Raw genomic sequence first — 26,857 nt, 5'->3', positions numbered from 1 at the left:
TTAATAATAATAATGTTAATACTAATAATATTACTACTGATAATAATATAAACTATGTTAATAAATACAACATTTATGATATTAATATTAGTGATAACCATTATTAACATAATAATAACAACAACAACAACAACAACAATAACAATAATAATAATAATAATAATAATAATAATAATAATAATAATAATAATAATAATAATAATAATAATAATAATAATAATAATAATAAAAAGGAAATACCACCTTAAAAAGCTTTTCCAAAAAGAAAATGACCCAGGTAAGACTCGAACCCGCAACCTCTCGCTCACCCTTACAACACCCACACCACCTGATCCATTTGATTTTTCTGTTTTCATACCGAATTATAACTCTATAACCCATATCACCGCAATATATCTATTCCCTAGTCCAAAGTTATATCGGCCCAATACCAATCAAAATCCACGACCCAATACCAATCATAACACTAAACCTAAAACAGTCCAGTCGATAATTTTATATCTATATCTCTCATCGACAGGTACCAGAAGGAAAAGAAAAAAAAAAGAAATCGTGGGTTCTGGTTCACGTTCATAAAAAAAAATATGATTGCAGTAGCCAAAAGAAAGTAATTCGGTTCATCTTCTTCATCATAACTGTATCATCGTTCATCATCAATTCACCTCGTTCGTTCCAAATAGAAACATGAAGAAACCTTCGTTGTATCATCATCATAAGCATCGACATCATCGTTATCAACAGCCATGATCATAATATCATTGTTGTCATCAAATTCACTGTTATCATCGAAATTCGCTGCAACATAATCATACTCGCGTACTATTCATCATCTTCTTCGTGATAACCTCACGGTTTCATCAGCATCATTATATTTTAACCTCATCTTCTTTCATCTTGTTACCTCTCGTTCATCATCACATCATTATACAACATCATTGCTACCATCATTAACCGTTGTAACAGTAATCAAAAAGAAAAAAAAAATTGAACAGTCGTACAGTAGGGTTCTTAGGGATGGATGATGGTGATGCTTTGGTGATTCGTTGGACAGGTAATCACAAATAGTAGTATACTAGTAGTAGCCTTACGACATACAGGAGAACATATCAAGTGATTTCGAGGAGTGTTGAAACAACCCGTCCATATTACTATAAATGCAGTACATTATTCATTGGTCCCATAGCGAGGTATTTGACCTCTATATGATATGTTTTAGAAAAATATTGCATTCGTTTCATAAAAAGCACACCATTATTATACATAATGCATGTTTTAAACAAGTGGGTGATTATTTAAGAAATAATCCCCATGATACATCGGTTACCAAATACTACACACATGACATAACTGTCGAATATAATACATGACAAAGGATTTATTGAATGCAACACTTCATTTAAACAAAAGCATGAGACTCCATGCACAACTTGCTCAGATAATGCAACAGCGGAAGACTTTCTTAAGGACCTGAGAATAAACATGCTTAAACAGTCAACACAAAGGTTGGTGAGATATATAGGTTTAGCATCGATATAAATATAGACCACAAGATTTCATAGTTATAAATATATGTACACTCGCAAGTGTATAAAAGTATTCTATAAGTTGTTGAGCGCTCCGATAACCATACTTAACCATTAATGTAGCATATTCCCTTTATTATGAAATCTCCCTACAATGTACCAAGTGTAGTAAAAACGAAGTACTATGCAACCGTTTACGATACTAGAGCGACTAGCCCGGTTGGGATTGTCAAACCCGATAGATCTATCAATAGGATTCGCGTATACATGTTCTTACAACATGTAGATATTAGTTACCAAGCTATTAGGGAAGATATGCAAAGTGGTACAACTCAACGTAGAATATATTTTAAGTACTTGTGTCTATGGCGTAAAATATAAAATGCATGTATTCTAATCCCAAAATATTTGTAGAGTTTAAAAATGGGACTATATACTCACAGTAGTAAAAGTATATTAATAATAAGTTTTCAACTTATTAAAAAATATGACCGTCGTCCTTGGATTCACGAACCTATAACAATAATAACGATTCAGATAATAATACGACATATGAATAAAATAAAGCAAGTTCATAGAATACTTATATAATAATTTTTAATATTTTATGTTAGTAGTCCATTGTTAGTAGTCCTTTTTTAGTAGTCCAAAATAGTCCGAAAAGTCCAACAGTCCAATAATCGGTATATATATATATATATATATATATATAATCTTAGAATTACCCCACGACGTATTGTATACGTATTGTCTTTGTATCAACCCAGAGACATATTGTATATGTATTGTCTTAGAATTAACTAAGACGTATTGTGTACGTATTATCTTAGGATTTATCAAAACGTATTGTATACTTATTGTGTTAGGACGTACCAAGAATATTATTATACATATATACAATCACAGAATTAACCAAGATTATAATATTTTGTTATACTACTGATAACATGTCTAAATATATATAGGATATAGGAAAAGTTAACAAGGATATGGTTAATATAGTTTTTATAATATAAATTTCGTCCATACAACGTTAATTTTAGCAAATTTTGTTTTGCTCGCCAAATATTCATTACAACTCCGTTTAAAGTGAATCAAATTGCTATGGATTCATTAAGAAGTAACTTTTACAAAACCAATTCGAAAAGTTCATCCCAAGTAGTAATTTTTAGAGCTTTACCCTCTTTTTGTGTCGGTGGACAGATTTGGAAAAATCCCGGCATCCACCCAATATATGATTTTTGATAAAATACTTTCACTTTGTCTAAAATCATGAAAAAAAATACTGGAAGTCTTATTTACATATATTAACATATTTCCAAAGTCTTAGACTCAAACTCAAAGTCTAAGATAGGTTTTTAATTCCCAACCCAACACAACCCGCTTTTTACCGAATGGAGATTAAAGGATATATGTTAAGTTTCAAGGTGTTCTTCATATGTACAAGTTATAAGTTCTTATATTAAGTTAATATAACATCCTAATACATATAAATAAGTGTTATTAGAGTTAAGTTAGAAATATTAGATTAGTTTTTCAAACAATCTTGGTGTTCACCAAAACAAGTTCTAGTTTTTACAAGTTTTATAAGTATAATAAGATAGCAACTATACAAGGAATTGAACAAGGATTTTGAGAAGTATTTTACCTTGATTATGAAGAGGAAAGTTGCTGAGATTAAAGTATGATATGAGAGCATTCAAGTGTGTTTTTTTAGTTTGAGAAAATGTGGAGTAAAAATGAGTTAAAATGGTCCTTATTTATAAGCTTATAATTTTGGCTTTTAGTGAAAATATCTAAGATAAGTTAAATTGTATTAAGTCATGCATGACATATTAAATTGATTAGGTCATGTATGACATATTACACAAATAATTGCAGATTTTTATTGGTATATACCAATAGTAAATACTTCTAGAAGCTGTGTATAATACGGGTAAAAATACCGTATGAATGCGAGTAGAATTCTTTGAGGAAATTGAACGAAAATACGAGTATAGCTATCCTTTATATGTATTGGTATATTATAAAGTGTATTCAATACTTGTAAGGATGTATTTACACTCGTAATACATTATATGTAAATACATTTTAACATAAGTTAATTACGTCGTTTAAATAGTAACATATATATTGTTTGAAAACTCTTTAAATTAGTAGTATGAAAATATATATATAATACTTTCTTAATATACTTAATGAGATATTTAATTATCATATTTTCAAGTTAAATATATATAAATCCATATATATACACAATAATTAAACAATTAAATCAAGTTATGACGTTCGTGAATCGTCGAAATAAAAGGGTGACCAAAAGCTCGTGTAAAACTCTTTCCGGAGGTTCAAGATTTATTAAAATTCATTGCTTATCAAGTCGGAATTATATAAAGATTAAGTTTAAATTTGGTCAGAAATTTCCGGGTCCTCACAAGTGTGGTGGTGATTTCTAGCGATAGAAGTAGGAGAGAGAGAGAGAGAGAGAGAGAAAGTGTGGTGGTGTTGTGGTGGTTTGTGGTGGTGGCAGATGGTGGCATGGTGGTGGTGATAGAGGATGGCGTGTTTAGTTGATCACGACAGAGGAAAAAGAAACGGGTTCTAAGGTTGTGGTGATGAGGTGGTCGAACACGGTGTTGGTTCTTAGTCTCGGTTTTCCCACGACAAGTGGTTTCGTAGAATGATGATCGAGAAGGTTAGTAACGAACAACGAATAGTGAATTATGTAAATGAAAGTTTGATGTTTGTTTAAAGAAGGGAATGAATCTGTGTAGTGGTTAACTCATGGTTATATATAATACTCATAATAATTAATAATTATAATATAATAATAATTATAATTATAATATAAAATAATAATAATAATAATCACATGATTTCAAAGTGAAACAGTAACCACATTAGCAACTAGCAGCCTCATTTTGTAATATTGTGCCGACACTCTTATCGGAGCGTTATATCGTGCCCCGTTGATTAATTCAGTGGCGGATAAAAGTCTTTGAAATAATCTCGTACTTTTAAATTAACTTTATTTATTTATATTGGTCATTATGGTATAAAATTTGATTATTAACTACTAAATAAAAATTACATTAATTATTCACTCCCAACCCCAAGTAAAATATAAAAAGTTTTAAAATTCAACAAATAGTTCCTAAATACATTTTTAATAAGCTTAAAATTTATATTACTCATTTTCGGATCACAGTTTATTTTAAAATAATATAAGTTTGAATTTAACTTGCTTAATATCGATCGACTGACAAACGAGTGCTATTATCGTTTACTAAATAAATTCGAAACCATATAAATATACATTCAATATATCTTACATACATATATAGATTTATTTTAATATCATATATTATTTTATTTACATAGTTAATTAACTCATATAATATTTTAATTTATAATAATTAATGTATATATATATATATATATATATATTTATTTATTTATTTATTTATTTATTTATATATTTACACATAATGGTTCGTGAATCGTCGGGAATAGTCGAAGGGTAAGTGATTACATGAACATATTTCAAAGTTTTTGAAATTCAATTTAATAGACTTTGTTTATCATGTCGAAACCATATAAAGATTAAGTTTAAATTTGGTCGAAAATTTCTGGGTCGTCACAATTGGGTGGATATCTAAGAAATACGCATGGAACGGAATGTGGTTGGAGTTTATTTATGGCATGAGAAGGTAATAAGGTAACCAAAATTAAATACGAAGATGAGAATATGATGGGATGCGATTGTAGAGAAGTTGTTTTGGACATTTGTACTTAAGAAGTTTAGAGGGCATGATGTTGATAAGATAAGTTGTCATGCTAAGAGCATAAAGCCAAAATGATAATGGTAGAGACGCATGAGATAGTAGAGTGCAAATAATGTTACGTTACGGAGTATTAATTAATAGCTCAGATTTTTCTTTCAAATTTTTCATTTTGAGGTGAGGAGTATGGACAAGAGAAACGAAAGACAATTCTTTATGATTACAGAATTTATGGAACTGTTTATTATTGTATTCCGTTCCGTTATTACATTGGAAGGATTTGATAGATTTGTCAAATTGAGTGCGTATGTAATTGTTAAAGATGATAAAAGTGGAGAAAAAGTCAGGTTTATCAGTGATGGGATAAGTCCATAGGAGATGAAATGAAGAAGTCGTGTAGGGCAATGGTGATTCTAGGATCAAAATACTATGGGTTCATATATAATTTGAGTGATTCTTTGTAAAAATAATTTCTAAATAATAGTTATTTTCTTTTAAAAAACCATTAATTTAAAAATTATACGGTGTCCTATCTTTATATTTAATGGTATTTAAAATATAATTTATAGATTAAATTTTTACAATAATGACATGCTCTACATTCGCCAGTGGTGTAGGGTTTAAGTGTATCTTCTAATCTATCTTAACTAAAGTGCCTACTTATCTGGAGGGGAGTTACATGTCCTTTGACTAAATATACACGATACATATATAAGATATTTACATAATCTTATATAATATTACCGAAGAAAAATGGGTTTGTTGAAATATGGAACACAAATGATCATGGTTTTGTCAGGATCGCAACAACATTTAGGGTCTGGTCGCTTCTTAACGAGAAAAACAGGATTTGGTCGTTTCTTAACGAAAAAAAGCAGTTGTCGTCGCTGTTCGTATCACTGTTCATGCGATTTTGATAAAGATGTTGTTCCAGTTGGAAGAGAAGCCATCGGATTTAGAAATCAAAATACTAATTTATCCATTAGAAATAGTGCTTATTTTCCTTTGGATGGTATACATTCCAATTGTTACTAATTTTTTTTTTATTATTAATTTTGTTTTAAGGTTTAGGGCTTACTAAATTTACCTATATACTAAACCACGTAAAACATCGGCTACAGTATAACAGTAACCTACAGTATAACAGTAACCCTTAAATGGCACTCGCCCATCTCCCTTCTTCCCCAATCCTCTGGTACCTTCTTCCCTACCTTCCTCTTACACCCATCTTCCTTCCATCTATCATCTTTATCCTCTTCGACCCTTCTTCTCCAAATTATTATCCTTTATCACAAGACGGCTCCCAAGATCAATCACCTCCAAAGCCAACACCGGAAACCAGCGGCGACAAGCGGCGACCAGCGCCATCACCGCCATCACCGCCAGCACCACCGCTACCCCAATTGCTTGACGTGCTACCACTTTTGCCCAATCGATTGTTCCAAATTTTGTTTCTGATTTTGTATCGTATTTTCCAGTCGATTTTGTTGTTACATCGTCGTCTCTACTTCCATCATTCGTGTACAAGGATTAGATTTATAACTAATATCAGGTTAATTGCTTCTCTGTAATATTTTGTTCCTTTTGTTTTTTAAACTGTTTAACCCTACGATTTTGGATTTAATTGCTCAAAGGTATTGTTCTGCTTCAACTTTTACTTCTTTTCTTTTCCATTATCTAATTTCAATTGCGTTAAATAATAAATGATAATTGTGTTTAGGGTTGCGGCAAAAAAAAAGAGCTTTGTTCGCTGTTACACGTTCCTATTTTGAGTTTGTTGTTCCTTGAAGTTGTAAGTTTTTCATCAACTATTGCTCCTGGTACTACTGAAGTTATAGTTTGATTTATGTTTTCCTTTGTTTATTTGTTTTTTGCAATCTTTATTGTTGTTAAGTTGATCATCGTTCTTTCTTTTCCCTGATTATTGTTTGTTTATTAGTTTAAAATGGTTTTTTTGGAAACTTATGGATAGTGGTCGATTTTTATTTATTTGTTCTTTTGTTTTTTTACCTGAACACAAATTTACTCAAACTTAGTCAACGTATTGATTTGCAATTTTGCAACCTTAACAAACCCATGTGATCGGTAACTTTCCTTTTCTGAATAAGGTGACCTAATGAGCTTTTAGAGGCACTCATTCAACATAATGGCTTATGTAGATGTTTGAAGGTTTTGGCAGCATCACACTTATTTAGACAGTTTCAGTGTGGCTCATGTAGTTCATTTATATTAGGTTTTAGGCATAGGTGGCAAGATGGGCGGGTCGAGCGGGTTAGGTAATGGGTGAAAATGGACCGGGGTTGTGATAAGTCAATTGGTTGATGAATTGACAAATGGTAATTATATTTCAATATATATTGTTAAGGTTCGTGACTTAACTAAAAATAGTTATTGATTTCAATTAAAACGTAAACTAACATCAAATATAATAAGTTAACATATGGGTTGTTGTTATTAGAGCAATGATTGTTGATAATTTTTTAAAGTTAACTCAAAGTTATACACTTGATTGCCTTCTTTACATATACTATGACCTTAAATTTAAATGTTTGATATCGAAATGTTGGACCATATCAGCAATGCTATATCCAAGTTAGTTGTATGCTTATGTTAATCATTTTGGTTGCATTGTCCTTTTCTTTTGCAATAGGTACACGATTATCAGTTATAGAGTCTTGATTCGTGCAATATTGTAATTGAATTCAATAAAGAATAATACGTTGGCTTTATATTCTGCAGTTAACAAGTAAGTTACCTTCTTCCACCATCATCTTCACCACTTATGTTTTTAACTGTAAATATAGTTATTATTTAGGTTGTTTTGATTTGGGAAATTAATCTTCAAGAGTTCAACAGTAGTAGATTTGAATTTATGTAAGTTCTTATCATGATTTTGTATGTGATTTGATGGTTAGGTTCTTATCATGGAGGTTAGATTCGGACCTCAATGACTATTACAATAGCATACAGGTAGTTGACAAAGTTCAGTTTGTGCTTTTTAAGCAATCAGAATGTTTAAATATATTTGTTTTAAATTGTGTTTTTGTCGCAGGTTTGGGTTAAATGGTCCCGATGTTATGTAAAATGTTGCATATGCTAGGGCATACAATACGGATCATCAGTCAATGTTGTTACTTGAAGCAGCTTTAAGGATGGTCGAAATCGGGTGTTCTTTATTCGTTGACTTGAAATATTCTTTTGGTCACTTTCATAATTCAGGTTCAAATCTCATAGCCTCATCTAAATGTATATGCATATTGGAAGTTATTATTTGAATTGGATTTCTATAATAATATGACCGACTGTAATAAAATGGGCTATATTCGTACATGTTGAACAAGATTCTGCCTGGAGTGTAATTAACCTAAAGTTAGAGGTTAAAGGGTTCATAACATGATAAGATTGGTTTCTATAAAGTTATGTAAAAAATGGTCAAAAAAGAAGTTTATATGAAACAAAAGTTACCAGTTTATCTCATAAGATTAAAAGCGATGGAATTAGGTTAATGCAATTTGAACATGTAGATCACCAGCTTCGTTGTTTCTGGTATAAAACTGATTAATTTGAGCGTTTTGATTCATATTATCAGAAGCAGAATCTGTGTATATAAACTTTAATATAGCGTCAGCTCTTAAAACATAAAATCAAACACTGTTAAACATTACGAAACAAACAAATACTCAATATTATTTTAGTCAAATGTAGCTAAAAAAACACATAGTATCTTTATACTTGATAATAATGTTAGTAACGTTGTCCATATCAGATTAGCGTTATAAAGTTTATTGAGTTAATTGTCATTTTGGTTTGAATGTTCGCACTTATGATAGTGGACAGTGTAACTTCCATGTTGCAACGTAGATGCATCTTGTAACGTTTTTGATTCGAGGAGGTAAACTCAAAGTAAACCCCTTTAGTTACTAATAATTCGACTGATGTTGATATTATACGTATATATTCATCGGCGACTTCCACTTATTTATACAGTAATTGTTACTCCTGCGAGGTTACAGGGTTAGTGGGTTACAAGGGGTTTAGTTTCCGTCACATGACATGGTAGCAACTCCGAGAGAAAACATGTTCATTTCTTAGCATGGCAATCTTCAGATTGCTAGCATGGCATCCTATGTTTTCTTACTTTGCTTTATGCATACATATATAGTTGCAGGTGTTGGTTATCGTTTATTACATTGACCTTTAGTTACCGGCCTTAGTTCGTTTGATATTATAATTTGAGTGGAGTTCAAACAGATGGTTCGACCTCCTTTGGTAAGTTTTTGCGTTTTATTTTTTCTATGCTTCCATGTGTTTGCTACTATATATGTATTGTCTAACTGTTGTTTCTTAAAATATATTACAGGAAATCATCTAATAGGTTCCCGACCTCTTCACACATTCTCATCTAATTCCAATAAAGACTCGCACTGGAAACATTTGAAGGAAATGATTGCACAGGTATGTCGCTTTATACTTTTTTGAAATAGCAGCTTTTCAGTAAGATGTTCATGTAGATTCTAGCATCCAACTTGCAGCAACCGTTTCATTGTATAAATATTTAGACCCTTTTTTTAATTTTTTTTTATAAACAGCTCTAACTATAGATTTAGCAGCATCACACAAAACGATTTGTCAATCACATTGTATGAGAATTTATTGTTAGATTTAAGCACGAAAGTCTATCTTCGGAAATCGAGTTTGATTTGTGGCAGGGTTTACGGTGCGTACAAGTAAAGGTATATATACATGCTTTTTAGCTAACGAGAGTACGTTATATACAAAAACATCTATCATTTTTTGTTTTGTTAACACCTATTGTCGACTACCATTTTCTTACTTTATTATTGTAGATTTTGTACAATAAGGAGAATGAAGAAGATGACTAGCACTTTCAGTTAGCAATGAATTGCACCGGAGAAGTTAAATCAGCTTCACAATGACCGCAAAATACTTAAAAGATGATAACTTCAATTTCATCACGGTTGATTTCCTTGACGATTGACAACCAATCATCTTTTACAGTTTTTCCACTCATTTTGTTCGTTTGCTGAGTTGCCAGATCAAATCGATAACGGTCGGAATCAATTGCGTACTCCATAAGGAGGAGATTCAGGTATCTTTCTTCTTCTTTCTTTTTCGTTTTTTGGGTGGAATTAGAGGTCGAATTTAGGGGCTTCGTTTTAAATTTCGACTAGGCTCATAAGTTGTTTTATATTTTGGTTCATAAAATTAGTTCTGTTCATAATGGTTTTTATAATTTTTTTTGAGTAAACTAACGTTGTTGCATAAGGGTTTCCGTTTAGAAAAAAAAAATGGTACATGTTGGAAATTAACACTCATGGAACGAAAAAAAGGGTATTTTTGTGATAAATTTCGCAGAGCATTTTGTTTATGTGATTTCAAGATTATTTGATTTTGCTCTTCTTAGGCATTAACTGTTCTGATGCAGCTACCGAAATTTTGAAAAGCCGGTAAGCTCATTTTAACATCTTTATGAGCTTATAAGTATGAACTTTCAGCTTAGTTAATAAGCTAATTAGCTTATCAGTTTTTCAATAAGCTTATAAAGCTTTTAATTTGACCTCTCCCTTAATTGTCAGGGACTATTATGTTATTTATAGTCCACTACTGCCATTAGTTAATTGCAAGAGAGCTTATCGATGTTTATATGTTAATGTTTTTAGTTTGTTAATGTCATTTTGTGTTCTTGGTAATGTGTATATGTTGATTGTGATGTACTAAAGATGAAATGTTGATTTTTGATTTTGACTTTTTGGTGAAACTGGTATACTTGGCATTCTTCATTTATGCTTCTTATCTTTTAGTACACGGAATTTTTTTGAGAATATGGAAAATCATCACACCCACTTGGAAGCTGGCAGTGATGATCGTCCAACGGCCACGACAAACTTCAATTCCTTCCCATTTTTTAAATTCTTCTGAAAATTAGTTACACATTAATCTCTTTATTATTATTTGTGGAATCATCCTTCTTAGCAAATGCAATATTTTTTTTTTAAACCGCTACTGATTTAATGAGTGATAGCAATGAGGAATTCGATGGTAATAATTTTATTTTTGTCTAAAGTACTATCTTTATTGCATTGTTAAATTAATAGGTTTACAGGAAGGAATACCATTTATATATTGACAAACAAAATCAACCTAAATGATGTAATGCTATGTACTCCGGTTATCCTTTTAAATGTATGCTACAAACGTTCACCAAAATCCGTTGCAACACACGGATCACAAACCTAGTTATATTACTAATTCACTTGAGATTTTTCTTATATAATAATTGACCACTAATTTACAAGGCATGCTTTGGCGAATCATGAATACTGGAGAAATAATCAAGTCTTGTCCAGAAGAAAAACCCCATTTTGATGAAATCAACTACTATTTGTAGGGTTTTTTTTATACCTTTGTACAACTTTTTTTATACAGCGTACAAGTGGATAAAGCTTGAGAGGGAGTACTATTCACCAATAGTACCTCAAGTATGTCTATTAGTATATGTATATGGATAAAGCTTGAGAGGGAGTACTATTCACCAATAGTACCTCAAGTATGTCTATTAGTATATGTATATAATATAATTACTTAATTGATTATTTTTTTTGGCAAAAATATTAATATATATATATATATATATATATATATATATATATATATATATATATATATATATATATATATATATATATATATATATATATATATATATAATAGAACCGAGGATCCGGTGGAGAAACATTAAGCGGATCAAACGTTCTGTAATGGGAGTACTTGATCACAGACGGCCAAAACTCCTTGACACACTATGTTCGTTCTAAACAATATGAACGACTACATTAAATACAGAGCGACCACTAAAGGACTTACAATTAAAATTACATTCAAACAAACTACCACCAAACCTAAGCCTAAAACAAATACATAAACCCGACCGCGTATCCAACCCCGCATCTACACTCCTTAGAAACTGCCAATCCAAACCATTCACCGGGCAACCCAAGAACACCTAACCCGAGGCCTATTTACCGAAGTCAACAAAGTTAACAACGCTGGCAACAATATCAAGCTCACAAAAAACCTGATGACGAGAAAAATGGAATGAATGAACCAGACAAGTCGCAAAATAGCAGTACCAAATGCAGAATCAAACCATATAGGAACGAGTCATCTTTGTCAAGTTTTCGAAGGACATTTACAAACCCTCAGACCCAAGCAGACAACAATCAGCGCCAACAGCCACTCGCAGTCACCAGCAACTGGCAACGGCCAGCGATCACCAGTAACCATCACCACTACCAGCACCATCATCAGCCGTCATCGTCCACCAGCGGGCGTCTACGACGCCATCAACAACTAATAGTTGTCATCGGCCATTGACACCTACTTGTAGCCACCAAGCTACCAACAATGTCACCAGGCAATAATGGTCAACTTCTGATTGCCGCCACCACCCGCAACCACCAAGAAAACCGGCAGCACCTACTAGCATCCACCCAAGGCTGCCCGCAACCACCACCCGCCCTCGGTAACCGCAGACAACGGTCCGACTGCCGAACCCGCCGGGTTTCAAAAAAAAAAAACACGCACAACCACAAACCCGCCAAAAACCCACCCAACCCCACCACAAAACCCAAATCCGACCAAAGTACCTGTAGAGTTTCAAAAGAACTCGCCGCCTACAACTACTTAAGAAGAATCAAGGTGCAGTGATGAAAATGTCAAGAGGGACCAGCAGCAAAACCCTTCATTTCCAACGAACCAAACCCTAAATCAACCCCCAAAACCCAAATAGATCCCAGAACCCGAGCAACCATGGCCCGGAAGCGCCGCCTGGAAGCCGCTCGAGTGACCAGAGAAGAAAACGTGCAGATTAATGACTGAGTAACAAGGATTTGAGCAATTGCACCTTATTTCGACAGAAAGCAAGAAAATCCAGACCACCGGCGAGATGCCGGTGGCCGGAGAAGGAAGGCAAGAGATAGGACTACAAACCTGAGGTAGAGAAACGGATTAAAAAGAAGATGGAGGTGCCTGAAATAGACATGCTTGAGATGCATAATTGATTTATAGATAGATAGATGCATAATAATAAATATATATGCATGATTGAACAGACCTGCTTGAGAATTTGACACATGGTAGCACGACTAACTTTCTATTTGAACTTGCGAGACGAGCGGCTTCGTCTCCTCCTCCTCCAATTGTTAAAGATAGCGCAGTCAAGGATTTCGTTGATAACCTGCCCACTAATATCATGCCTTACGCCCTTACTTTGAAGGTACAATAAAACTACGTACTGTCTTTTTACATACAGTGATTCTTTTTCTTTTGTTACGGAGACTGTTCAGCTATTATTATGGGATCATATAATATTAATTAATAAAATTAATGCTATGCTGATTGTTGTTATATAATGTACATACGTGTGATGTGATCAGATTTGATGGTTGAGACGATTAAGGCCGGATTTTATCCCCTACTGGATCTAGACATCATTTGTAGCGAACGACCAGAAGCCGTGTTTGTTACTGCTGACGTGTCTCCTCTTGAAAAGGAATACGTAAAAGTCTTTGTTGTTGGAAATCTTGTCCTGGTAATCGGAAGAGACAAAGACAAAGACACTACTGATGATATAGTTCCTAAGCAGATGGTTGAATTGCCACGCTTTTGTTATCTTATTCGAGACGTCCAAGCCTACATCATAAGAGACAAACTCAAGATTGTTTTTCGTCATCCCCCATATTATGAATCTGATTCTGATAAAGATTTTTTCGTCGAAAAACCCTTACCTAAGGTTTTCCAAGTTCATGTCGATTCAGATTATTTTAATTAATTAGCCAGGTTATTATGACTATTTATTTCTTTATTATTAGCCGATTATATTATTATATTATATTTGAATTTGTTATTCTATCTTTTTGAATTTATTTATTATTCTAATTTGTGTAATAAATTGTTCTACTATTTTTTTTTTTTTAAATCTATGGTTGTGAACTTTGGTTTATGTTAGGGAGGAAGAACAATTTAACGATATGATATTGAAACAAATAAACAACACATATTATCGCGTACACAGTTGATGATTACAATTTAAGTTTACAACTATACTCAACTTTTTTTTTAGCAATTTGTAAACAGAGGGAAATGATGTTTTATGGGTTGGTGGAGTGAGATAGGTAAGACTTTGCGAGAGACAAGCACTCGTTCTTCCGCCTCTTGTACTCGGTGTATCTCATGAAGAAGTAATTAAGGTAATCAAAATCAATCGGTGAGATTTTCGCCTGTCATGTAGTAGTAATAAATTATAAGCAATTTAGTATGCATCAGGTCAGCCTTATAACAGAGCTAGAAAAAACAAGGTTCAAGTCTGGGTGGTACCTGGATCAAAGCCCATAGGGCCCAATACAGGTGTGAAGCCAACATGAAGCAGCTAGTTTCCACAAACAGTGCTTCCAGATCCTCATCAGATACCTATATTTTAAATTAATTATTTATTTATAATCGCATCTAAGTTGACTAGCAATTTAAAGGAGATTTTAGTCATTGTCGGTGCATAATTTAAGGGGAAAGAATCCACCAAGGAAACATAAAAGTATCAACAAATATTGGGGTATTTTAATATGTATAACAGAATAACAGATAACAGATAACAGATAACAGATCACAGATGTATAACAAATAACAGAATAACAGGTAACAGATGTCACATTCTAATACTGTTTAATAATACAAGATTGAAAAACAATAGCTGAAAACTAGTGAAATAACTGCTAACTATAGGTGGCAAATTACGGATAGGGTCAAAATAGTTATGTCCATTGAGACTAAACAGGTACTGTATATTAGGTTAATCAACGTTTTAAAGATAATATGACATATGCACGTACCTCATTCGGGTTTTCAGGGTTTAAGTAATGCTTGAAGAAATGATATTGTTCGTCCTTAGTTGGATACCTGCATTATCAAATTAAATTAATTTGATCCATTCGCGTATGACATTAGAGAGTACATGTGGCAAATGGGGTCAGGCAGCTTGGGTAGTGGGTCTTGATCGGGTTTTGGCTGACTTGTAACACTTTTTTTATTTACTCTTAAAGATAGAAATATATGTACACCTAATAATGCATTATTATTTATTATATTATATATATGAATATGAATAATAAAGTAATTTAGGAGCTTATGCATTGAGAACGCACTTGTTAAACCCATTAAAAGCATTTCCATTTTTTAGGTTAATTATTTTAATTTGACCCATTTGAGATAAAACCTGACCCAAATTGACCGATGCATTGTTGGAGATAATCGGTTAAGAAAATACACAATGGTCCCACATCGGAAACTGATAGAACCAAATGTACGTATATAAGCTTATGAGGACCTCACTCTATCACCAATTGGTTTTAGAGTAATGTGGAACTCATGAGTTTATATGTTGTACATGTTGGTGGACCTGAAACGATCCTACACGCGGTATCAGAGCGGGAGCAGAAAGAAAGTAAACGGGATGATGAAATTCGGTGATCGATAGCATGTAGCAAGTAGCATGCAGAAAGTAAGAGCAAGGATGATCACCAATGCTCGTCAAGCAGCATGGATTAACCGATTAAGGGGGTGATTGTTGGAGATAATCGGTTAAGGAAATGCACAATGGTCCCACATCGGAAACTGATAGAACCAAATGTATGTATATAAGCTTATGTCTGAATTTCATTCATATCAAATGCTCGTCAAGCAGCATGGATTAACCGATTAAGGGGGTGATTGTTGGAGATAATCGGTTAACCAAATGTATGTATATAAGCTTATGTCTGAATTTCATTCATATCAAATGCTCGTCAAGCAGCATGGATTAACCGATTAAGGGGGTGATTGTTGGAGATAATCGGTTAAGGAAATGCACAATGGTCCCACATCGGAAACTGATAGAACCAAATGTATGTATATAAGCTTATGTCTGAATTTCATTCATATCAAAATATGAACTCGGTTGTTCATGTATGATTGATCATTAATTTTTCAAAATTTTATTAAAACCTTATCAATTATGAATATGCAGTTTGATTGACCTTCCCAAGGAAATTGTGTAATATTATAATAAAAAGAAATAGGATAAGGAAGATGCGCGTACAAGGTATAGTCACAATCATAGCCGGCATATTCGTTGAAGTGATTTCCAATGTCAAACCCTCGATAACTGTATGATCCATATTCAAAATCTATGAAGTAGAGTTTATCTGTTCCAATAGTACATATAAACAGGGCAAGTTAAAAGTTGGAACAAAATAAACACATACCGATAATAACAGATCCGATTATATTCTCCAAATGCAGCTTGCTGAATATAAGTTTACAGGTGGTATAATGCCACAATCTGCAACACTTTTGTCCAGTGTTGTTAATGATTTTTTATGTACTATTATATAAGATTACATATAACATTATGAAAATACTCGAACAAAATGAGTTTAGAGTTATTCAGCATATTATTACACTTTGGATGAGTTTTAACCTGTTTGAATTGTTCACCCCCATTTGACCCATTATTTTAAAACTATATACTTAATATTAATGGTGATAAAATATAAGTAATGTATAAGTAATCAGGGTTCTAAATAAAATTAAGAAAGTATATTGTTATAAATCTAGATTTTGAAATAACGTGATACAGAAGGTCTTATACACAGTGAATACACGTTGGTTGACTGTTGACACATTTGACCCGTTCAACCTACTCAACCTGTTTTCAGTTTAGCTAAAAGTTATAACTTTACTCATTTGACCATTTAGAGGCAAAACCCAAAATGACCAGTTCATTAACAATTGGATCAATGGCCCTACCTCATATAAACTAGTCTATCATTACTACAAATGGATGTTCAAGAGACTGAGTAAAGAAATATATGTTGCTAAATATTATTATCACCGATAAATCAACGTAGTCATTTGTAAATTACAAGTACGAGTTTAAAGTTACCTTCATCATCATTTAACATGAGGTTCCCAGAAAGCAAGTCATTATGAGCAAAGACCACAGGAGCATCAAGGCGATCTGTCAATTCCTGTCTCGTAAATCACAGTACATTTCTACCCATATAAACTGTGTTTCTTTAAAATTTGTAAATGTTTGACATATAATCTGTATAAATTATCTCAAACTAATTACAATAATAAATATATAATTTTGGCTCCTTTGTAGTATAGTAACATTTTTATAAGTGTTGTGCATACCCAGAATTTTCAACCTTGTAACAAGATTAGGTGAAAACTATGATAACATCAAATCACATGTTCTGTTTATGTAAGACAACAACACCAAAAAAAAAAAAGTGATATGTTGTAAATAACATAATCATAGGCGAAATTACCTTGAGCTTAGTAATCTCTTCTTGAATTTCTACAAATGAAATTTGTATATATATCTTCTGCTTCTCAACCGCATCAAAATTGAGAGTGGTTGCTGCCAAAAAGAAGTTTAATTTCTGAGCTCTTTAATGACAGTTTTGTTGCACAAAAAGAATTATAGCTGGAAAAAAGAGGAATATAACAAATATATATACCTTTTTCAAAAAACTTTGAGATGTCGTTCCACAACTGTGGTTGTTTGGATCCAGGAACATTGACCTGATGAAAACTATTAAGTTGTTTTGCAATTTTTGCTGCCAACTCTGGTTTACTTAACTCTGTAATACTCATAGGAATGTCGAGTGTAAGAGGTCTTATAAAAATAAAATGATTTGCAATTATGAATATTATTATTATTTTATTATTACTACTATTACAGATGATAGTATCCTAGAAAGATGAAAATAAATCATATCACAGTCTTATTCTTAAACAATAGTAGTATTAATATGCAACTTCCACAACGATTTGATAAAATTTAAAACACTGTGGAGTAATTTGTTGAGATTATCTAAAGATCATATAATAAATATAACACTTACAGATTGCATCTAAATTGATTCTGGTTGCTTACCTGACGGAATAAGAGTACGAGCATGTATAAAGGATTGCACCATTCCATTTTTAAACACTCCTAGCAACTTTGGACCAAATCCTGCTACCGAGAGGTGATGAATGGCCTGTGCATATATTTAGTGATATACAAAAAAAACAAAAAAATAAAAAAAATAAAAAAAAAATAAAAAAAAAAATTCAACAAATTACATTGTAATGTAATAGATTCCATAATGAAAGGTATCTGAACAAATCACATTTTTATGTAATAAATTCCATAATGAAAGGTACCTGATCAAGGCTTATACAACAAGGATGAGCGATTATTTGTACAGACACAATTTAACATTAAAAAAACAGATACTAACCTTTAGTTCCCTTTCACGATTGATAACATAATCAGTATTTGGACCATAGAGTCTAACTGTCACATCTACTATATTCTCATTTTCTTCTTTTACAGATACCTTCAGTACTGCAACAATAACAACAACATTTAATTAACTAACAGTATAATCAACAATACTACAAACCAAAATAGACATTATTTAGTAAAAATATTGTTAAATGACTCAACAATCAACTTATAAAGCACAGGCATAGGCATAGGCATATACTTATAAATACTTACAGAGATTTGTAATGCCACCGGACACTTTCTCAACGGATAAGTGTGATTCATCTAAATTTGACCAGTGCTTGAAGAGGTCCTTGAAAAGCTCTCTGTTAACGCCCAATGCAATCACACACAAGCGAGAAAATGGATTGATTAACTTTAAATGTGTAACTCCTTTAGTATCAAGTAATCTTATTAGAAAGTAAACATAATAAATACCATACATGTCCTATAAACATATATGTACACTTCCACTTGCAAGAGAAGAGGGTTTACATCCTAGTATTAAACTATCAAAGACATATAGATGTTGATTTTTATATACTTAATGCAGGTTAGGTTTGCAGAAGTATATCAAATGAATGTCATTATATATACACAGTCATCATAAAATGGTAATTTAATCATAATCAATTTGGCAGACATAGATAATTGGCAAGTTGCCCTTGTTTGACACATCCAATGAGTTTAATAGTAGACTATTTATGCTGTAGTACTTAGACCGGTAGCATTCATCGCGGTCCATCGTCCGTCCATGGGCGCCGTTCAAACGGCGCTAATGCTAGCAGCCGTCGACCAGGCCTCCGTAGAAAGGCCGTGGTCCAATATGCTGTTCTTTGACATGTTTGAGGACGGGGTTTGGCCATTTTCGAATAAAAAAATAAATAAATTATGAAATTAAAAAATCAACCGTTGCAAACTAACGGCTCTTTTCCTATATTTTTTATTTTTTTATTTTTAATTTATACTCTTTAACTCTATATATACACTACCAATTTACACTTCAAAACCATTCTCATTTTACATTTTATCTTAAACACATCAAACACCATTCTCATTCTCATTTCCTATCAAAATGTCTTCCAAAAAAACTCTCAAACAAAAGAAAAAACAAACAACCGAACAACCCTCAAACAACGTCGGTGGTGATATGTGGAATTCGTTACTACTAGATAGCGCTCAACATAATATTATAGTTCCAAGAACTACATCATCTTCTATCCCCCAACAACATTTCAACCCCCCCACAAACCGGATTCGTACCTCCACAACAAAATTTCGGTTCAATTATAAAATTAACTGACTCTAGTTATTGAGTCGACAACAAGCGTCGATTTATTGACGACTTGACTGACTCTTAGAGCCTAGAGCCTAAAGTAAATTTCAGGCAGGATTTAGAACCCATGGAAATTCGATCTTACCATTTTCATGGCGTATTTATTTTATTTTATTTTTTAAATTTCTTTTTTCCTACTTATTGGCCGGAGGTCCACTCAGAAGCAATCTCTCTATCCGTCGAATAGAGAGAGAGATGACTTTCTCTACTTTTGAGAGAGTTTTCACTCTGGGTGGAGAAATGACTTGTCTTTATTCTCGGATTGGGGAAGGATTGTCTACATCTCACCTCCCTCATACACCACGCATGTGGTATTGGGTTTTGTTTGTAACGACCCGGATTTTTCCGCTATATAGAAGATTAATATTTACATAATTAATGTTTCCAACATGTTAAGCAATCAAACTCATTAAGACTTGGTTATTTGAAATGAATTTTATACAAACATTTGGCCACCCGTCTGTCTGACGATTCACGAACGTCATAATTCGTAATAATTATTTAATGACGTATATAAGAATATAAATATATACTCATGATTGTTAAATGATATTTAAGTATCTCATTACATATATTAACAATTGGTTATATACATAAAATGAGATTACTAACTTAAAGACTTCAAGATTATATACATATACATATATATATATATATAACGATTAACGTTGTAATAGCTTCTAAATTAAAATGTATGTATATGTATTGTATTAATATGTATTAATACACTTTTGAAGGACTTAAATATATATACTAACATACTTATACTCAACAAAGATAGCTATAATCATAATCTCATTCAATTCCATCAAGAATTCTATCCGTATTCATTCGGTATTTACACCCGTATCATACCCAGCTTCCATACTTAAATACTATGAGTATATACCAATATGAAATACCAATTATAGCCTCCTTATCAGCCCTATGAGTCACAAGACAAGGATAAACATGATGGAGACTTGTGGGAACCAACATTTAACTTCTAGTTTGCATTATTATGCTATATTCCAAATTTTGATAAAGTCTCTTAACCATATGCATGAACCACGACTTTTAACACTCTTTTTACTCATTCATATCAGCTATTTAACTTACCTTCACTCTCATAATACTCACACACAAGAACTCCAAGTATTCTCTCAATTTCTTACTCTTTAAACACTCTTTAAACACACATACTTCAAGTATTAGAAAATCTTCATTCACTTTGATCATAAACTAGCTTCAAGAACACTTTGTTAACTCATCTACTCCTCTTTATCAAGGTAAGAATCATATATAAGCTTTGGTTCAATTCATATACTTATAACTATCTTAATTCAAGATAGAAATCTTATTCGAACTTTTGTTCATTCTATGATTTTACTCCAAGGATTACAAGTCATCAAGGATATCTTTGATCACAAGATTATCATCTTATTTTCTCAGCAACTTTGTTCATTTAATTTGAGGTAGTCATCTTATTCATAATCTTTTTCGATTCATATCCATATAGCTATCTTATTATGAGTTTATAAGTTACAACAACAAGAACATAGTTTAGATTAATTATAAACTTGTTCACAAACAAACTTAATCCTTCTAACTTGACTTTTAAAATACTTCAACACATGTATTATGACAGTATGTCAAGCTAACATAAGGATATAAAACTTATAAACACGAAGAACACCTTAAAACTGAACATACACCGTCATAGATCATCGGGGGCTGTTTTGGGTTTAATTTTAAAAACCTATTTTAAACTTTGAATTAAAAGATTTCCTTTGGTGAAAAATCTTATTTCATATGGATATGAAATATATCCAACATCCATGGTTAAATTCTAAGTGGAAGTATGTTTTTCAAAAGGGTCATCAAGATGTCGTTCTTACGACGGATATGACTATCTTCTCTTATTTGACACCTAAGCTGTATTTTTGACTATAAACCTATACTTTTCTGTTAAGATTAATAATGTTGAGTTCGATACGAAACCATGGCAACTCGAATCACTCAAAACGGTTTTGTAACGAAGAAATTATGGGTAAAACAAAATTGGATATTTTTGCTTGTTTTTAGCTACGGTTTTGATTAATAAAAATGGATGCTAACATTATCCTAGCTAACTTACCTTGTATCCTACATGTATTTATACATGTCTTGTTCCCGAACTTATGGAAATACAATTTATAATAGTCGTGATTAAGTTTTACGACAATATATTATAGTCATAATAAAGATCGTAAGGCACCATATATATATATATATATATATATATATATATATATATATATATATATATATATATATATATATATATATGACTTGATCACCGTGTATCCGTGTATCCGTATACAGCGTTTTGACATATCATTTTGATTTCTTCTATATATATTATTGGAACGAACTATAAGACACCATTGGCAGTAATTTCGAGTTAGCTGTGGGTCGAAGTGAATTCCAAAATATTATATACTTTGAGTTGTGATCGAGCCTGAGACATGTATACAATGGGTCGCGGATTGCTTCAGACAATATACATATTATGTGTCTTATTATATTAAGACAATATATTATAGTGTTAGTGAATTCTAACACAATATACGCATTTATATTTATATATATATTTATACTGTTGGACTGTTGGACTATTGGACTACTAACAATGGACAATTAAAATTATCACAAGTACCATAAGTATGGAATATTAATTATATATATGTATATATATATATATATATATATATATATATATATATATATATATATATATATATATATATATATATATATATCTTGACACAAGAATATTATTATTAGGTTCGTGAATTTGTCAAAGGCCAAGTCTTACCACCATCTATTCGGAAATCATCACAAGTGAGTTATAGTCCCATTTGTACTATCTAAATTGTTTTGGGATGAGAATACATGAAAATTTATAAATGTTTTACAAAATAAGCACAAGTTCATGAAACTACATTCTACGATTATTTTGTTATACCGGATATCTGTACTTATTATTATTATGCTTGGTAATCTAAGAATTAGTGAAAAACACTAATTGACGCGAATCCTAAAGGTAGATCTACGGGCACCAACCACCCCCATTTTCGAATAGTGGAAATGCTTTAGTACTTCGAAGGGTTCTTGTCATACATTTGAATAGTGGAATCTATGATGCCAGATATCTTAAGCGCTCTATGTTAAGGTCGGTTACCAGGCGATTCATCGTATGAATGATTTTTGCAGTTGTAATGATCCTGCGCATTTAATTAAATGAAATCTTGTGGCTTATTAAATATTATGATTATTATATAGAAATTAAACCTATGACTCACCAACATTTTTGTTGACGTTTTAAGCATGTTTATTCACAGGTGAATATTAAAAACGCTTCCGCTTTCGTATGCCAACCCAAGGTCAGGATTTGGAGTCGGCATAATTGTTTATATTGTTTAAACTTGCATTCGGAGTATTTGTTGTAATATATTTGATCATATTGTAATGGGTTGTGTAAAAACTTATTTATTTGAGGAGATTGTCTTTGATAGACAATCTAAATTATGTCATTAAGACCTTTATTCAATAATAAAGGTTATGGTTGTTTTTAAAAACGAATGCAAGATTTGAAAAACGTCTCATATAGAGGTCAAAACCTCGCAAAGAAACCAATTAATATGAAACGTTTATAATTAATATGAACGAGGCATTTCATTGTTGTTGTTGTTGTATTTTAAAATTATAAATATAATTATAAAAATAATAATAATAATATATAAAAATATAAAATATTGATGTGGAGTCAATGTGGTTGGTGTAATGGATGTTAGTGAATGTGGTTAGAAGAAGCTGCTGAGGTGGCGCTGATGTGTCACAGTGTGATTGAAAAAGTTAAGTGATGAATAAGAGTGGTCATATATTTTACTCCCTCAACCATCCCATTTTATGGTTACCAATCAAATTTTGTTGAATCTAAAACAAGTCAAATTAATATCAATTTTGCATTTACAATTGAGTTAGTTTGATTGTCTTTTTTATGAAATAAATAATTGAAAGTAATATGTAAAGGCAAATTGATTAGTTTAGTGAATTTAGTAGTTATTTTATGGGAGCACACCATTTTTTTTTTATCCATGTACACTTAATTACTTATTTTACCCTTAATTATACATACAATAATAATATAAATTCAACTTTCTAAGGGCATAACTTTAATTTTGTAAGACAAAAGTGTACATAGATCAAAAAGTGGTGGGTGAGAACACCTCCTTTATTTTATATTTTATATAAATATAAATATATATATATATGTTTTTTATAATATATAAAGAAAAAGAATAAAAAAGTGGACGTGGAAGAGGGAAAAGTAAACATTTGGGCTGAAATGTTTTGTTTTATTAATTTAATAATTGAACTGAATTTAATTTGCATCGATATCCCTCTGACTTTTGACTGGTTCCTTGCTTCATTACCACACAAAAAAGTTAGGAAGAGCTTTATTAATAGAAAATTCAGCAAACATATGCCATTAAATCAATTCAGTTGACTAAAAGAATAATAAAGCATCAGTTTCATATATGTTCATCTCTACTTCATTTTACACATGAAAAAAATAGGCAAACAAGTACTCGTAGAAAACTGAATTAGCTAAAATTAATAAACATAACTTCCTAAATGATCATTTCGTTAATTAACATTATTATAACTCTATTTATAATTATAAATCCATATCCGTGCGGTTGCTGTAACAGGTAGTACAGAAAACTTACACTTAATAGCCCTCCGAGTTTTAATTTTTTCATAATTAGTCCCTCCTTTTGCCAAACCATGTGTAAATAATTTTGTTTTGTAATAATCAAGGTAAGCTCAAATCTTATTAAAATGCATCACAACATCAGAAAAAATAATAATTGTTTAATAACCACAAAAAAAGAACAGAAATGATTCCTGAACTCTATTCAATCATGTCATGATCTTATTATGTCAAGTTGTTTAATAACTACAAAAAACAGAGCTGAAATGATTTATTAATTATATTCGATCTTGCAACAAACTCGCAATCATATTAAACGCAAATTAGGTCAAATGCGCTAGAAACAGAGCTACGCACATTAATAAAAACTTAAAATAATCATAAAAAAAAGCTTACACGATGTGAGGTAGCATATCAGAAATTTGAAGAGAGTGATCAATGGTGAGTGAAGAATGAACGACGTTAATTTCGCCGGAGAATTGAACGGCGTTAATGACGTTAACTGCGCCCATGTTAACCTCGTGATTTGTGTTATATGATTTTGTAAATCTGTAATAATGTGTGTGTGTGTGTGTATGTGTGTGTGGGGGATTAACTGTGTGTTTTATTATTCCGTATATCAAGATGGATGATGTGTGTTGGGGGATACGTAGTTGCGAAGTATTCAGATTTCGGACACACGGATTGGTTTTATACTGTCACGTAATACGATTCCGTTGTATTATTTTACAATTTTTTACTGAAATTTATGTTATCTTCCAATTATTATCCTTTGGGTTTGAAGAATATGATATTTGAACAAAACTATGAGCTATGTTATACGGAGTATATGTTATATAATCTTATACATAATCTTATTGAGTATGTATACGGAGTATAAGGATGATTGGAATTGCCTTTTAGACTATAAGATAATAATATTAAATATAATATAATGTAACACTTGTAAACCTCAAATGTTGGTGTATTAGTGATAACCTGACTTTCTATTAAAGATGTTGGTGGTTCGATTCTTATAAGCTGCAAAATATTTCTTTTGAGGTTACTCTCTCATCTCATGCCGGAGGTCGCGGATGTTTTGCGTTCGAGCCTCATCCGAGAGGTTTTACCATGTGTAATGCTCGTATGAATTTGTCGTGGGAGTTTTCTCCTTATAGGCGGTAAGACTTTAATGTTTGTCTCAAAAAATGATCAGGTAAGTGGATTCCAACATCATGTTTAAACTCTCACCAGTAACTCTTAACCGTCGTTAGAAAAAATAATGTAACACTTCTAGTGTTTGGAGAGAGTTTTATTATATATATTTTTTTTTTTTGGCTAAGTGAATAAATTAGATAAATGTGTTTTCATATAATTTGAGATATTGAGTTTATATGCTTTTATTTTTCCACTTGAGTTTGAACTTGGCTAAACATGTAACGGATGTTTAGGAGAAGTCCTAAGCCCGAGCTAAATGGCTCTTCGATTGGCGAATTCCAACTTGTAATCACGTATCTATAGAAATAACTCAAGTGTTAATCTCAAATCTGATAAATACCGTTTTCATTTGTTTTTTGTAAGGTAAAATGGATGAGGTTCAGGTTGTCACGTCGACAAATTTTTTACTTAAATGTAAGCAGTCTATCGTCGTAAATTTTTTTCATCATTTACATGATTTTTTAAATATATGATGTTAGTGAGATTTAAACCAAAATACTTGAGCATAGTCCAAGTGACCACCAAATTCTCAATGTGTAGGAAACTAATGTTCAAGATTGAATTAATTGGGCTCTTGGCTAGAGGGGACGTCAATGTGCACAATTTATCCAGTTATGGGTCTCTAAAAACAACAGACTAAAACATAGAGAGATTTGAACCATAAAATTCGCAGTATTACAATTTTTTTTTTTTTTTTTTTTTGGTAAGTCGTGAATTGAATAGGAAATACAAGTGTGTGATATTTGTTAAACATGGTCATAGTACAAGGCAGGAGCCGCAGGATTCGCATTACATCAAGGTTAGTGATTTTTTTGATGTTTGTTTCTTAACCAACAAAAATCTTAGTCGTGTGCCTAGTTGACCACGTCATTAGTTGGAACACACGACACGCGTTAACAAATTTAG

General features: G+C 31.8%; 1 protein-coding gene across 1 annotated transcript; it reads right to left on the bottom strand.

The window, feature by feature from the left end:
* Positions 1–14,338: 14,338 nt before the first annotated feature.
* Positions 14,339–25,401, bottom strand: LOC139898400 (probable ethanolamine kinase). Its single transcript, XM_071881126.1, has 11 exons — positions 25,151–25,401; positions 18,915–19,006; positions 18,652–18,758; positions 18,303–18,408; positions 17,884–18,006; positions 17,692–17,783; positions 17,301–17,385; positions 16,455–16,560; positions 15,211–15,277; positions 14,702–14,794; positions 14,339–14,604 (listed from the first exon to the last, which is right to left on the bottom strand). Exons 1-11 carry the CDS (start codon positions 25,264–25,266, stop codon positions 14,476–14,478), a joined length of 1,116 nt encoding a protein of 371 aa, XP_071737227.1. The 5' UTR covers positions 25,267–25,401; the 3' UTR covers positions 14,339–14,475.
* Positions 25,402–26,857: the final 1,456 nt, after the last annotated feature.

Source organism: Rutidosis leptorrhynchoides, chromosome 3 (genome assembly GCF_046630445.1).
Source record: "Rutidosis leptorrhynchoides isolate AG116_Rl617_1_P2 chromosome 3, CSIRO_AGI_Rlap_v1, whole genome shotgun sequence".
Lineage (NCBI taxonomy): Eukaryota > Viridiplantae > Streptophyta > Magnoliopsida > Asterales > Asteraceae > Rutidosis > Rutidosis leptorrhynchoides.
Note: the sequence above shows the minus strand (reverse complement) of the source record. Positions and strands in the feature narration are given on the sequence as shown.